General features: G+C 34.8%; 2 protein-coding genes across 2 annotated transcripts; one reads left to right on the forward strand and one right to left on the reverse strand.

Moving 5' to 3' along the window:
- LOC109231425 (uncharacterized mitochondrial protein AtMg00810-like) lies at window positions 10,079-11,368 on the forward strand. Its single transcript, XM_019397089.1, has 3 exons — window positions 10,079-10,372; window positions 10,682-10,717; window positions 10,817-11,368. Exons 1-3 carry the CDS (start codon window positions 10,079-10,081, stop codon window positions 11,366-11,368), a joined length of 882 nt encoding a protein of 293 aa, XP_019252634.1.
- LOC109231426 lies at window positions 14,095-14,574 on the reverse strand. Its single transcript, XM_019397090.1, has one exon. The coding sequence runs from the start codon at window positions 14,572-14,574 to the stop codon at window positions 14,095-14,097; it is 480 nt and encodes a 159-aa protein (XP_019252635.1).

Consider the following 16,530-nt stretch of genomic DNA (forward strand, 5'->3'; position numbering starts at 1 on the left):
TTTGTTTAGCATTTCTCAATGTAATACCATTTTAAGATGAGATGGCAAATCCTTTTAAAAGATAAATAAATGGAATATAGCCATGATAATATCAGTACGCAGATAGAATAAAACCTTTAAATATTAAGCAAATGATATTCAACCGTAATAAAGGTTATTTGTTCCTCGTTTAATCTTGACTTTTTTCTTCATCACAAAGGTTCTTTTACATTTATAATACTTTTCAAACGAAATCGATAAAATATATTATTCTCTCCGTTTTAATTAATTATGTGTTAATATTACTAGTTGGAAAGTCTACAAGGTTGTCTTTTAACATATATATCTTAAATATTTTATGAATATTTTGAATTATAAATTATTATGACTTGTGATACTTTATGTAGTTTTCAAATATGTAAAAATATTAAAAATTTGAAGAATTTTTATTTAATTTCACAGTCAAAATTAAGAATGTTTACCATCGTACTTCGAATCGTACCATATAAAGTGGAACGGAGGGAGCATATCAAACCAGAGATCAATAATAAAATACCGAAATTGTATTTTCAGATCATTTTCTTCTATTAAAATTATAATATCACCCCTTTAAACGGAGAGAAAGCGATATTGCGTCTTACATAATTAAAAATAGAAAAAGGAAAAAGAGAAAGAAAATAATATAAATTGAAAAAGAGGGTTTCTACGTGATAGTGGATTGTCAAGAAAAAAAAAAAAATAATGCGTAAGTTAATTGTAGTTATTAACAGGAACCTTTCGTGATACTCTATCTCAGGACCCACATATTAAACCCACAAATCTCCCTTTATAAGTTGGTCAAGGAAAAAACGAAGAAGCTTAGGTTGGAGCTTTTTTTTTTTTTTTTTTTTTTGCCTTACTTGGTGTCTAAAATTTTTGTTGTGGCATTGACTAATTTGAATTCGCGCTACGTAAAGTACATTTAAAAAAAAAATTTCTATCAGGATTTTTTTCATTTACAATGTTTGAATTCGAAATTTTTAATTAAAGCAGATCAAACTCTATTAAGAGGCGGAACTAGATGGGTGGAAGGGGGTTCAGTCAAATTCTCTTTACCGAAAATTACACTATATATATAAGGTTAAATATTTTTTCAAGTATATCTATATTAATTGAATTCCCTTAATTTCTTTACATATTTTTATTTTTTATTTTTTGAATCCCCTTAGTGGAAATTCTGCTTCCACCACTAATCCTATCCATCCCAGCATAATCTAATGTCCGGTGGTACTTAAGTTGGAGTTGAAGCACCATGTATATAGGTGTATAGCTATATGCAAGGGCAAAGTTATGCTGGGGCGGAGCTAGAAGCTCCGTAACGGGTTCAGTTAAACCCAATGACTTTTACTCAAACAGTGTATTTGTGGTAATAAATTCATTAAATATATACAAATTTTAAATTAAGAACCAAGTTATTACCACTTGAAATCATCGTTCTAAATTTCAGAACCCATAAAGTTGAAACCTTTCCGCCTCTGAAGTTATGTGTGACCAAGTGTAATCAATTGAACACCCTTCGTTAAAATATTATAGTATTGTGTATCACGCAAAATATTAATTTTTATTGATTAAAAATAGACTTCGACTATTCTTGCATAGCCACTGATAGTTTGACTTATCGAATTTTTTGGCTTCGCCATAGCTACGTGGTTATAATTCACACTTCATATTATAGGTGTTTAACGGGCGGGCTGGGACGGGTTGTACACAAAAAAAAATCAGCTCGTACGGTTATCGTTCCGGGCTGTTAGCGGGCTGAATTAGTGGGCTGTTAGCGGGTTGTATTTTTGCGGGTTTTATTGGGCCCGTACGGGTTCGGGCTCAAACGGGCCGGACCAGGCCGCAGCCCGTTAAAAACCCGTTAACGGGTTAGCGGGCTTAGCGGGTTCCGGTGCACCGGTATCCAAAATGTGTTCGTCTAAAACCCGCTCCCCGTCCCAGTCCACCTTATATGCTATAATAGCGAGCTGAACCGGGCTAACCTGGATTAAAGCGGGCTAAAAACGAATCAGCCTGGCCCGATTAACAGGTATACTTCATAGTGGTGGGTACATTGTGTGATTGCATGAACCGTTGCTTGAGAATGAAAAACATCCACATGACCGCAAACTTTACAAGTAGATGATTATGACTGCTGTTTTGGCTGCAAGGTGGCAATCATGTGTTCACAGTTCACCATTTTGCTTTTGTGCCAAAAAATTTGGAAATTTTTGGAAATTTTTTGAAAATTAGTTTTTCAAAAAATAAAAAAGAGTGGTTTTTATTACTTTTTCAAAATTTTCAGAAAATTTCTTTTAGCTCACTTATAAAACTGCAAATATTTTTTCAAGTGAAATACCTGTTCAAATATAATTTCAAATACAATTTCAACTTAACTCCAAATACTACTTGGGTCGTTTGGTAGGGTGCATAAGAATAATGCTGAATAAGGTGTATTAGTAATGCTGAAATTAGCTATGCTTGCATAAGTTATGATGACATTAGTTATGCTGACATATTTCTTATCCATTGTTTGGTTGGATGTATTAAAGCATTGTACAATTTTTAAAAGAATTAGTTGTTTACAAAAGTACCCTCATAACTAGTCCATCACTTTGTTTTGTTAAAAGAAACATATGTTGAGGAATGTTTTTATACGAAAAAAGTTTTAAAAAAATTATTTGATTTGTCTACCTATATTATAGAACTGAATATTTATTTATAGAAAAAATATGCTAAATATTTATTTATCTATTAGGGATCTAATTTTATTTTTCACTTTCTTGGATCATTAGGCGAAGAAAGTTTGAATTAAAAAAATAAAAGGAAAATGAGTTGATTACAAGTGAACTCCAGTACGTAGTAGTAGAGTACAGATTTATAAATTTACAATGAAGAAATTGGCGGAGCATAAATATAAATAGTGGGAGCAATTTAAGTATCAAACTTTACATCAAAACTTGCATTAATATAATAACATATTTTAATCAAGCATAAATTTTGAAGGGCAATTTTGTCTTTAACTAAACTAATGCATGCATTGAAACCCATTGCATTGTTAATACCATGATTTCCTATGCATTAGTTATGCATAGGATAATGCCAAACATGGTGAATAACTAATGCTTGCATAACTAATGCATATGTTCAAAAAGTGTACCAAACAAAATATTATTGATACACAAAGTAGTGCATACATTATTTTATCTAATGCATCCTACCAAACGACTCAAATACTCCAATTACAATTTTTATGTCCAAACACCTACTCAGTATATGGATCTGGTAGAAATGACACGGAGTACTCCACTCTAAAGGACTGCTATCTAAGAATTAGTCAATGTGTCCTAAATTTTAATTTTTCAGGACACAAATTTTCTAAATTATTCTGAAATTAAAATTTTTACTTCAAATTTTCATGACAAAATAAATAAAATATTAATCCCTAAATAGCTGCGGTAAGAATAACTATTTGTGGACTTTCCCTATGGATCTGTCTCAACTATTCAACCAAGCCCATTAGCATTTATTGTAGTAAAAATTGTGTGGGGTAGCCACTTTTTAAAGTGGTATTTACTTTTTATCCAGCATTTTTAATGCTTAGCAATAGTAGCTACTAATCTATTAAAATTAATATGAAAAGACTATGTTACCCTTTCTTCTATCTCTTTCATGCTAGGGAGAAGAACTGTGCCGGAAAGATTTTCTTCTTTAGTGTTTCTTCGCGAGACTTAGATTTAACTCAGAAATTTACATTCTTTTCCATTCAAGCTGACTGCTTTATCAAATGTAATACATCTTTCTGACCCATAAGATAGCATCTAAATCTATTGAAAAAACAGTTATCATGCCTTTTGGTTTGGTGGCGGCGTGGAACAAGCGACGAAGAAGCACATGTAGTCACTTTTAAAAGTGGTTTGGTGGCGGCGTGGATACTTGGTCCTGAACTTAGAATTACAAGTCCAAAAGTTAAGGACACTTGGTCATGTACTTAGACTAACAAGCTCAAAAGTTAAGGACAATAGGTCCTGAACTTATAGTTACAAGTTCAAAAGTTAAGGACAATAGGTCTGAAGTCCTGAACTTAGACTAACAAGCTCAAAAGTTAAGGACAATAGGTCCTGAACTTAGGCTAAGAAGCCCAAAATTTAAGGACAATAGATCTTGAACTTACAGTTACAAGTTCAAAAGTTAAGGACAATAGGTCCTGAAGTCCTGAACTTAGACTAACAAGTTCAAAAGTTAAGGACAATAGGTCCTGAACTTAGGCTAAGAAGCCCAAAAGTTAAGGACAATAGGTCCTGAACTTAGACTAACAAGCTCAAAAGTTAAGGACACTTGGTCCTGAACTTATAGTTACAAGTTCAAAAGTTAAAGGACATGTAGTCCTGAAGTCCTGAAGTTAAGTTCAAAAGTTAAGAACATGTAGTCCTGAAGTCCTGAACTTAGAGTTACAAGTTCAAAAGTTAAGGGATATGTAGTCCTGAAGTCCTGAAGTTAAGTTCAAAAGTTAAGGACATGAGCAGAAGGGTATTTTCGTCCGGGCAGTTAAAGTTTATTAAAGCAGCGGCTAAAGACTAAAGACATTTTAAACAGTGGCTTAAAAGAAAATCATGTGTTATTTGTGGCTAACCGTGCACTTCCCCTTTATTGTATGCTCAATCTTTTTCAAAACAAATATGCCATTAAAGTGGATAAAATTCGCAAATAGCCACTTTTTTGTAATTAAAAAATAATTATTTTCATTGAATTTCAAATTTAATAGGTGAAACTCCAAGATATTATTATGGGATTTCATTGATAGAACATAAAACTCCACGACAATAACTATTTTTTAATTACAAACCGAAATGAAAACTTACCAACTATAGTTAGTAGGGCCATTCTATCTAGTTTATACAGCTATATAAAGAACTAAAGACATTCACATGTACAAAATATGTTGGTTGGAGAGACCTTTTAATGACCTAAATATAGGCTTTAACAACCTAAAAAGACTAACGCAGCATAAATTAGCTAATACGAATTCTTGGACTAATTCAAAGTACGCATTCAAAAGGTAGCTTTTTGCACAAAAATATCTCGCATTCACGTAGAATTCGGAGAAGGGTCGCACCCCAAGGGGTGTGATACAGACAACATTAAAAAGGTAGTTCGGTGCACAAAGCATCTCACACTTACACAATGTTCGGGAAAGAGCCGCATCTCAAGGGGTGTAATGCAGGCGGAGGGAGAGTAGAACCTACGGTTTCGGCTGAACTCAGTAGCTTTGATCCAAACCATATATTTGCCTTAAGAAATTCATTGAACATGTATAAATTATTAATTTAGAACATAGTAACTTACAAGATTTAGAATTTCAAACCCATAAGTTTCAAATTCTGGCTACGCCTCTGGTGTAATTAATGTAGAGTCTACCCTAATGCAAGCAATTTAGCGACTACTCCACAACTCGAACTTGTTACCTAAAAGTCACACGGAGATAACTTTATCGTTAGTTTCAAGATTCCCCTTCATATTCAAAGTATGCATTAGAAGTCAAAATTGTTGCTTAGATTACAAGCAACAAGTATATTTCTAACTCATGTATTTTGACTCTTTGCTAACATAATGATGGCTTTTGGAAGTTTTTTCAAACAATAATTGAAACTTGTTCCCTAATAGAAAGGCCGTGATGCAAATGGACAAATTCATAGGACGAATAGAAGAGTTGAAATTAGAGGAAATAAATGTTTGGAACGTTCTTAGGTCTTGTTTAAAACACTCACGAGGACTGTCGGTGTAACAAACATAGAAAAGAGACCAAAGTTTATAATTTGCTTTTAATTTGGATTAATCTAGACTTGAATCATACTATAAAAGTTTTAGGGTTTAGGGTATAGAGTTCAAGATTTACGGTTCAGGGTTCAGAAATAAGGGTTTATAGTTTAGGGTTCAGAGTTTAGGGTTGAGAATTCAGGATTCAGAGTTTAGGTATTGGGAGGTTGAATTTAATTAATTTAAATCGATTTATTAACTAGATCCAAGCTATGACGGATGTAACTTTAGAGCCGAATCAATCAATGAAGGAAAAGTGATAGATATAAGCAGATTCAAAAACTCACGTAGAAATATATGTAAAACAATAAAAAAAAAATTATAAATGTTAGATTCTTTCAATAAATATTATTCTATGATAATTCAAAAGTTTTCCTCCTCAAGTTTGTATGGACTTCAGTTAAATATAGTGATTATATAGAGCTAAGCCATATGTATTGATAGTGTAATTTTTTTTTTTTTTTTAAAGAATTACAAGAAAAGTACACTTGACATCACACCATAACAAAAAATGACCCATGTTTTTAAGTTTTACCTGATCTAGCCCATATTGTACATATTTTGAAAGCACTAGCAAATTCAAAATCTATGGAGTTAAATTTGTGTTCTCACAACCATTGCTAATTTCACTCTCTTTTCTTCTCACATCTTCTACATATGCTAGCGCTTCATGGGGCCGTCCGCCATTACTGCTTCTCCCCCGTGTCACCTGGTTGCAATGTAAAAAAATTGAAGAGTAGAAGTCCACCATTGAAAGCTATTCAAAGCTTAGCTTTCGAAAATAGAATTTTTTTGAGTTTGTTAGTTGTTTGGATTGGGTGTTGTTCCAATTAATTGAAAATATCAAAAGGAGTTCAAATTTCAATTTGAAGTGATTTTGAGTAGATTTGAGCAAGATTTGAGTTAAATTTCAGAAAAGACGCAAGGAAGAAGACGAAGTCAGTTTTTTGTATAATTATGTATAATCTTGTATAATAGTGTATAGGGGTGTATAAACACATCTTATACACATTTATACAAGCGTCAGTAGACGAACTTCGTCCACGATTTTCAGTTGCAATTCTTGTTCAAAATCAGTCCAAATCTCCATTAAATGACTTCAAATTTTATATACAACCTCCTTATACTATTTCTAACAATTCTAAATAACACCTACTCCAAATTTCTCACAAAATCAAATTCGGAATCTAAACCCACATATTTAAGCTTGTTAAAAATCTAATTTTCACCATTCAAATGGATCTGGAATTTGTTGAACTAATATTTGAGTTATAGTTGCCGATTCGAAAATTAATTTAAAAGCTTGAGCAATCTTTTTTAAAAATTAAATAGTAATTTCGGGAATTATTGGAGTTGGACGTTGAATGTTAGCCTATTATTTTTGGGGTAATTGGTTGTAAATTGAAATATAGACTATAAAATTGAAAAGTAGAGATCCCACTTATTCTTATGTGAAATTTTCCCTTTTTTTTCTCCCTACATTTCAGTATAGTTTAACTGATTATATAAGTTACTTTATTTACTATCATATTTCTAAGAGATAGCAAATAAATACTAAACAATATCCGTAGATAGCTTTTAAATGCCCTAATACTGTAAAAGAAATTAGTGTATAAAACAAAATCCATTTGATATTATTACCACACTAAGAAGGAATTAATGCATATACTTGAAATGGGAAATCGTTAATATAAAAAATAAAATAAAATAAAAATTTTCTTGTAGTTTGTACTTAGAATATGATATGCAATATACTTTCTTATGATTGGTAACTTAAGGGGATTAATTATTATTTTAATGGCATCAGACAACCGACATTTCTTACTAGTCATCAGTCATTTGCTAATGTACTCACAATCTTATGTGGTAAATGAAATTCGAATTATATATAAAAAATAAATAAAAATTAGGAAGCCATGGATAACAAAGTGAAAGTGGTCTCATAAGCAGAGACAGAATCAAAATTTTAAAGTTTATGGATTCAAGATTTTAGTTTTATATATATATATATATATATATATATATATATATATATATATATATATATATATCACAGAATCGTGCAGTCCGATCCGTATAATATATTACTGCGGCGTGCAGTCCGATCCATACATGTATATGTATATACTGCTGCGGCGTGCAGCCCGATCCGGTATATATCAAATACCCTCACTATGGGGTCCTTGACCCCTCTCAGTCAATATAGACTTGGCCACTCGGGCTCACTCAGCTAAGATAGGGTTTCCAACCCCAGGTATTTCTCATTTGGATTGCCAATTTCTAAAACCGGTTCATATTATGTTTAACAGTTAAGAACATGACTAAGAGTATGATTTCAACAAGTAAAGTGGGGTCAACTAGCACAACATACCCCCTAAGGGTTCTACAGATCGGCACAAGGCTCCAAACATGGCAACTAGCCCAAAATATACTGATATTAATTAAGTCTCCGTCAAAAATACAGTAGAGTCATCAATCGGGATGGACCGAGTCCGAATCCCCAGCAGTAACTAGCACCACGCTCATCATACGGCGCGTGTCTCATCTCACATAGCACCACATAGTGCAATTCCGGGGTTTCAAACCCTCAGAACATCATTTATAACCATTACTCACCTTAAGCTGGCCAAAGTCCTAGCTCGCTATTCCCTTGCCTCGCAAATCAACTTCCTCGTGCGTGAATCTGGTCAAAACCACAAGGAATACATTACAATAGGCTAAGGGAACATAACCCAATCGAAAAGACTCGAAAATTATCAAAAATCACGAAGTTGGCAAAACCCGACTCCCGGGCCCNATCTAGGACAAGTTGCGTAAATTTAACTAAACTCATTGATTTTAATTGAACAATGCAGATCTAGGATAGTTATAAACTCTATTAAATTCATTGCTTTCACTTCAAATTATGTATATGTATACAAAAATGTTTAATATATATATATATATATATATATATATATATATATATATATATATATATATATATATATATAAAAAATAAAATCATGCTCATTTTTGAATTCATTCATTTTAGATCGTGAAATTAGCTTTTGCATGCATGTGGATTGTCCTATCACTTCTTTATTTAAGTCTGCATGCATATAAACTACTGAAAGGGAAGGGAACCTTTAAGCAACGGTCAAGTTGTCTGCGTATAACATATAGGTCACGAGTTTGAGTCGTGGAATCAGCCACTGATGCATCAAGGTAGGCTACCTACATCACACTCCCTTGGGAAGCGACCCTTTCTCGGACCCTGTGTGAACGGGGATGCTTTGTCTTATCACTTCTTGTACTTAAATATGCATACATATAAACTACTGAAACGGAAGAGGAGCTTTGAAGCAACGGTCAAGTTGTCTTTGTGACCTATAAGCCACGAGTTCGAGCTGTGGAATTAGCCACGTAGTGATGCTTGCATCAGTGTATGCTGCCTAGCCCTTCTCTGGATCCTGTGTGAACGCGAGATATTTTGTGCACCGAACTGCCTTTATTTATTTATTTATAAACTATTGAAACTCATCACTATAAGTTGGAGTATAATTTACTATGCAATAAACGAGTTTTACGTTTGAAATTTTCTTCCTCAAAATGATCTAAAAACCTATTCCAATAACAAGACAGAAATCAATAAAGAAGAACATCACTATCTGTTTGTGGATAAGAACTACAGAATACAGATAGAGGATGTGGATGGTTCTGAAAGGGCACGTGATAAACACATGGCCAATGAAGAAGAACAAAAAAAAAATCCCATGATTTGTTTTTGAAATCTGCGACTGTGGAGATTACTGGAGCTGAGATATGGAACTCATTTCCATTTTGCAGAGAATGGAATCCTTCATAAAAAGCTTGTTTCTCTGTAGCTTATGGCTAACCTGACGTTGATCCCTTTCTTTCATTTATCCTTTTGTTGTGATAGAGGGTTAATTGTGGGGGTCAGTTTGTAATTAGAGAAAGTTAGAGGGCGAGAAAAATTATTCACTTAAGAGGCGGTTAACACTGTTCTATATAAGAATAGTGTACGCATGTATTAGATTTAACATAAATAAAAATCTTCTCTCTTCCTTCTCTCTAGAACCTTCCTCCATTGTAGATACATCTCAGTGCATGTTTCAATTACTAGAGATTTACACAGAATCTATGTAAATTGACATGGTATCAGAGCAGCGAAACCGAGGACGTTAGCTCCGACAAGGAGTTCCGGCGAGGTAGCTAAAATTTGGGGAAATTCATCGAAGACGAAGCAAAATCTCAGACCGCCATGGCAGGAAACGAGGTAACCTCACTCGAGCACAATCATCCTCTATTTCTTCAAGCAACAGATGCACCAGGTCTAGTTTTAGTTCTAATTGAACTCACAGGGTCAGAAAATTATGCCCTGTGGAGTGGGGAAATGAAACTAGCACTTATGGGGAAAGGCAAGATTGGATTTGTAGACGGAACGTGTGTAAAAAGTTCGTATAGAGGAGAACTAATAGCACAATGGGAAAAATGTGATGCGATTGTACTGTCGTGGATTGGAAGCACAATTTCTAGTGAATTGATGCCGAGCTCAGTAACGTGGGCTTGTGACCTAAGTTGGGGCATTAATGTGATGGAATATTGGGCCAGTTAAGATGGCTGGGTTCGGGTGGCTAAACTGTATGAGTATCAAGATCATATAGTCTATAACCTTTTTGTGTCTCAGAGTGTCCAACAAACACTGCTTTCCTTGCTCTGGGAGCAAATTTGTCTCCTTTAGGAAGATTACAAGCAAAGCTTTGACATCTAAACACTCTCAAATGATCTAGGTTAGCTGACTTCCCATAGAGCATTGCATAGGGTGTCCTGTCTTGTAACACTGGTGTTGGGAGTCTACATGCAGCTACCTCAGGAATTTTACAGTCAGGGGGAGTCTAAGGTATGTCGACTGCTTAAATCCCTCTATGGCCTAAAGAAAGCCTCAAGGCAGTGGAACATCAAGTTAACACATGCACTATTACAAGCTGGTTTCACTTAGAGCTCTTATGATCATTCATTATTCACCAAAAGGGATAAGACAGATATAGTCATTGTATTGGTATATGTGGATGATCTTCTAATATCAGGAAGTAATAATAGTTTGATGCATGAGGCAAAGGAGACTCTACACAGTAACTTTAAGATGAAAGACTTAGGGGAGCTTAGATACTTCCTGGGAATTGAAGTGATGAGATCCAACAAAGGCATTTTACACAATCAGAGAAAATATGCCTTGCAACTGATCTCAGAAGCTAGATTAAGTGCTTGCAAACCAGTATCCACACCAATGGAACAAAACCACAAGCTTACCACAGTTGAGTATGACAAGCATGTTGGGAATGTTGATGATGCAGAGTTGCAGGAAGCAGGCAGCTATCAAAAACTAATTGGCAAGCTGTTCGACTTAACAATCACAAGGCTAGACATATCCTTTGCAGTCCAAGTGTTGAGCCAGTTCATGCAACATCCTAATGAGTCACAAATGGAAGCAGCTCTAAGGGTTATCAAATATGTTAAAGGGAGTCCAAGTTTGGGACTTCTCTCTAAGTAAAGAAAGCCAGATCTATCTACTATAGTCATCCACTTATAATAGTAAGTAAAGTACCTTGCACCTATGAATGACTGCACTCGAGTAGGACCCCTTAATTAAATTCAAGTAGTATTCTATTAAAAGGTGGAGCTACTGATGAACTCACAACATACTGTGACTCAGATTGGGCAGCTTGCCCAAACACTAGGAGGTCAGTGACAGGTTATGTGGTAAAACTGGGTGATTCTCTACTGTCCTGAAAATATAAAAAGCAGCAAACTGTAAGTAGAAGCTTTGCAGAAGCAGAATATAGAAGCATGGCGGCAGCTGTAGCAGAGCTCATGTGGATGAAGGGTCTGTTGGAAGAATTGGGAAACAAAGTGAAGGAACCTATACATCTACATTGTGACAGCAAGGCAACATTACAAATTGCAGCAAATCCAATTTTTCACGAAAGAACAAAGCACATAGAAATCGATTGTCCTTTTGTAAGAGAAAAAAATCAAGGAAGGAGTAATCACAACCAACTAGGCGGTTAACACCGTTTTATATAAGAACAATGTACGCATGTATTAGACTTAACATAAATAAAAATCTTCTCTCTTCCTTCTCTCTAGAACCTTCCTCCATTGTAGATACACCTCATTGCATGTTTCAATTACTAGAGATTTAAACAGAATCTATGTAAATTGATACCTTTATATGTCTTTTTTCTTCTTCATAAATTCGGTGTTCGGTATCTATTTTGGTGTCCGACTAAGTTAGATTTGCGCCGAAAAGTACTATTTTGGAGGAAAAGTTCCTTATCAACACGACTCCATACTTAAGCCTCGAACCCGGAATATCTGGTTGAGGACGAAAGAAAAATTACCACTCTATATCACAATCTTTGATGGTGTCCTTTATATCTCTTCTTTTCATATATATTGCATCCGTTTCATTTTATATGACGTATCAGATTGAATACTAAATTTGTGAAAGATATTAGAACTTACGGTCTTAAATATGTCATAATCAGGAGTGCAAATATGGTCTTAAATATGGTCCGATGAACCCCTTCCGCCCTGGCTCCCATGATCATGATCACATATTATGTTGTTATAAAATAATATCATCAAGTGCAAAATGAAAAATTTAAGGTCCTAAAGTTTTAAATTTAGAATAATTTATCATTCTTTTTAAAATAAAAATAATAAAAAAGAATGTCAAATACAATTAAATATATACCCTTTAATTTCTTTCCTTAGCGGTGGATTTAGAGTGAGTTTTTTTTTGGTAATTATAAATTTTTCATTAATAACCAAAAGTATTACGTACAAATTAGTCAGACTTTATATCACAATCTACTTCTCTCATCTAATCTATCAGTATTCTCTTCAAGCAAGCCTTTGCTATCGGTATCTATTGCTTACCTAGGAAATCTATACTTTTGAAGTAGTATCCTAGTATTACTGATCACGCCCAACTATGCCCTCTAAAAAGGACTCTGCGGACGTTGCAAATATAACCCGAGTATTATGCCCAGGATCGAATCCACAGAGAGTTAACCTATCAATCACTATCTTTAGACCCACTAAACTCTTCAGAACCAGTTTCCCAGATGTTTGAATTACAGTTGAAGGTCGCTTTACTAACTACGATTGCAAGTAAATTAAACAGCTGTAAACTAAAATGTTAAGGTTGTAAACAATGATGAGAAGAAGCTAAGGCAATAATTTCCCCTATTGAAGGAATCCCTTCTGTTTATGCTCATACAAATTTACCAACACATCTCTATCAATCATGAACGCTCATCTTACCGTAAATCTCTCCCAAGTAATCACAGTAATATACTAATTGCACTCTCCCGAGATACACTAGCTTACTTTATTTAGCACAATTCACTTTAAATTACACCCAAGGCTTCGTTATCCTTAATCCCGCCTTTAAACCCGCGATTATAGATTCCTCTTATACTTTGGGAGTGGTGTTGTTCAACAATAACCTAAATATGCACTCTTTTCCAAGTTATGCACACTAAATAGGCACAGCTAATTGAGGATCCTGTCAATTAACTACAACAAGCACAAAGTTGAACAAATAGAGATTGAAACTAGCAATTTGTATTCACATAAACAAGATGTTCATCCCCCAATAGGTTCCATCAAAGCCTTAGACAAAGGATTTAGCTACTCATGGCTATGGAAAAACAAACTAAGATAGAATTCATCATAACTAGCAATAAAAATCAAAGAAAAGAAGAACTATGTTTTTGGGTATTCTCTCACAATAGTTTTTCTTGCCAAGATACTCTAAAATTCAATACATGCCTTTCTTGGGCGAAGTCTCGTATTTAAACTAGGGTTTAGGTCTAAAAATCCCGTGTTTTACACTTTAGTCCCTGAAGTTTTCTGCTTCCGCCGCGGTTCTGCCGCGGTCGAGGTCAAACCGCAGCCAAATGCCTTCTCTGAATCTCATTTTATCTGCAGCTCTCTTCCACCGCGGTTGTACCGCGGTCGCGGTGGATCGCGGTCAACACAGTTCTCTGAATCTTCAGGCCTGTTTTGCGTGGTTTACTTGGGGAATTTCACAGTTGGCCTCTTTTTCTTCATTTTTGACTCCAAAAGTACTCCCTAGCCTTCCCTAGTCATATATCACCTGCAAATCATGAAAAGCACTAATAAGAGCATTTTGTTATCACTTTTATCATCAAAACTATACAAGAAGGTGGTTATTTAAGGCGTGATTATAGTTAAATTCACCTATTATCAATTACTATTGGCTCGAACATGACAGGTATATGCAATCTCACTAGCCATTGTTTCACATGTATTTTCCTTATGAGCAAACAGCCTATTGTTCCTTTCTATCAAGATTGCATAAACATATTCTGTAAACACCAGCTTCACTAACTTTGCCTTTGTAGTTTTCCCTTTTGTGTTCTCCTCAATCCATTGTTGCATCTGGTTCCATGTGCTCACATCCACCCAAGTGATTTGCAGCCACTGCATTAGCTTCTTCCAAACCTGTCTTCCAACTGCACATTTCGCAAACAGATGATCCCTAGTTTCAGCTACCTCTTTACACATGACACAGTTATTTTCAACTTGAATTCCCCAGCTTTTCAGTCTTACAGCAGTTAGCAGCCTATCTTGTTGTTGTAGCCACGTTATAAACACTGCTTTTGGTCTTGATTCATTGCCACACATGATGTTTTTCCATGTAACTTTAGGTAGTTCCCCAACCATTTTCAAATATATGCTTCTAATCATGCTTTTGTTCTTCAAATATTCTGGTTGCACATATCTCAATTCATCTCTTGCTTTGAGTATTTTCTTGACCATCTAGCTAGCTTGTTGGGAGATAGTCATACTCTCCAAAGTTTGTGCTTTTATGTAGTATTCATGAATCCATTTGATCCACAAAGTGTCTTTCTTAGTCTTCAAGTCCCAACAAATCTTTGTTATGGCTGCTTTGTTCCACAATTTAAGGTTTGTGAGATTTAATGCTGACTTTGGTATGCACATCCTACTCCAAGCTACTAATGGCTTTCTGGTAATTTCATTTGTTCCTGACCATATAAAGCTTCTGCAATATCCCTATATGGCTTTCATCACCTTAGCAGGTATGATAAACAGTTGTGCCCAGTAGGATTGAATACCAAAAAGCACTGACTTTACTAGTTGTACTCTGCCTACATATGATAACTTCTTAGCTGTCCATGATGATATTCTTGCTGTGATTTTGGTTATTAAAGGCTGCCATTCTACCAATTTTAGCTTTCTAGTAGCCAGTGGAATTCCTAGATACCTGAATGGTAATTCACCTTGCCTCTATCCAATTGCTTGTTGGATTTCCTGCTTGCTTTCTTCTGAAACCCCACCATAATAGATAGCACTCTCGGATTGATTGGCCTGTAACCCTGAAGCCTTTGTAAATATACCAAACTTTTCATGCAAGAGTCCTACTGATATTTTTCATCTTTAGCAAACATGAGGAGATCATCTGCAAAGCACAGATGTGTGATGTTTAGCTTGGAACAATTTGGATGATACTTAAACTGCTTCTCTTCTTTTAAGGTGCTGAGACTTCTACTCAAATACTCCATAACAATAGCAAATAGGAAGGGAGACATTCAAATGGCGGGGTTAGCTCTCCATTTATAACTATGGAGTAGTTAACAGTAGTAACTCACTCCATCACCCATTTGACAATTTTTTTAGGGAACTGCAATTCTCAACATTTGTTCCAAAAATCTCCAATCCACTGTGTCATATGCCTTCTGAATATCAAACTTAATCATACATCTGGAGGATATATGTTTTCTTGTATAGGTCTTCACCAACTCATGAGCCATAATCACATTATCTGCTACTTTTCTTCCTGGGATAAATCCTGATTGAGTTTCAGTGATACTGGATGCTATCACCTTCTGGATTCTGCCTGCAAGGATCTTTGCTATGATCTTGTATAGAACAGTGCAACAAGCAATTGGCTTATACTCTTTGATTGTAGCAGGATTGGCTACCTTTGGTATCAGGGTGACTGCTGTACAGTTAATTCCTTTATACATTTTGCCTGTTGTAAAGAAATCTTGCATAGCTTCAGTGATTACACTTTTAATGACTGGCCAAACTCTTTTATAGAATACAAACATTATATCCATCCATACATGGAGCTTTGTCATCTCCTATAAATTGAAGCCCTGAATAAATCTCCTCCTCTGTCACTTTTGCACATAGTTGGAGCTATTGAATATGATTCAGAACATTCCCTCTTTTCATGATTGTCTTGTTAACTGCTGTCACATTATGCAAAGCTGACCCATAAGTGACTTATAGAACTGTATTATCTCTAGCTTGATATCTCTTGCTTCTGTTAGTCTCCCTCCCTCTTGAGACTCTAGCTCTAGTTTTAGAGTGAGTTTTGAATATATTATTTTGGGCTCAAACTATTTATGTATATATCACATTATTCTAATTCTAAACTCGTCCACTCAAAATATATACTCCATCTTATTCTCCAACATTCCCAAGAAAAAAATGGGATGTAATTTTTTTTTTCAACGAATAGTATATCAAATATTTTAGATCAAATTACGCAATATTTAGCTAAAAAAAATTAAAAATAAAACACACATGGTAGTCTCAAGTTTTGGCAAATAAAATGGACAGAATTTTTGAACCCGTGAACAATACTTTTGA

Source organism: Nicotiana attenuata, chromosome 8, assembly GCF_001879085.1.
Source record: "Nicotiana attenuata strain UT chromosome 8, NIATTr2, whole genome shotgun sequence".
In the NCBI taxonomy this organism is placed as follows: domain Eukaryota; kingdom Viridiplantae; phylum Streptophyta; class Magnoliopsida; order Solanales; family Solanaceae; genus Nicotiana; species Nicotiana attenuata.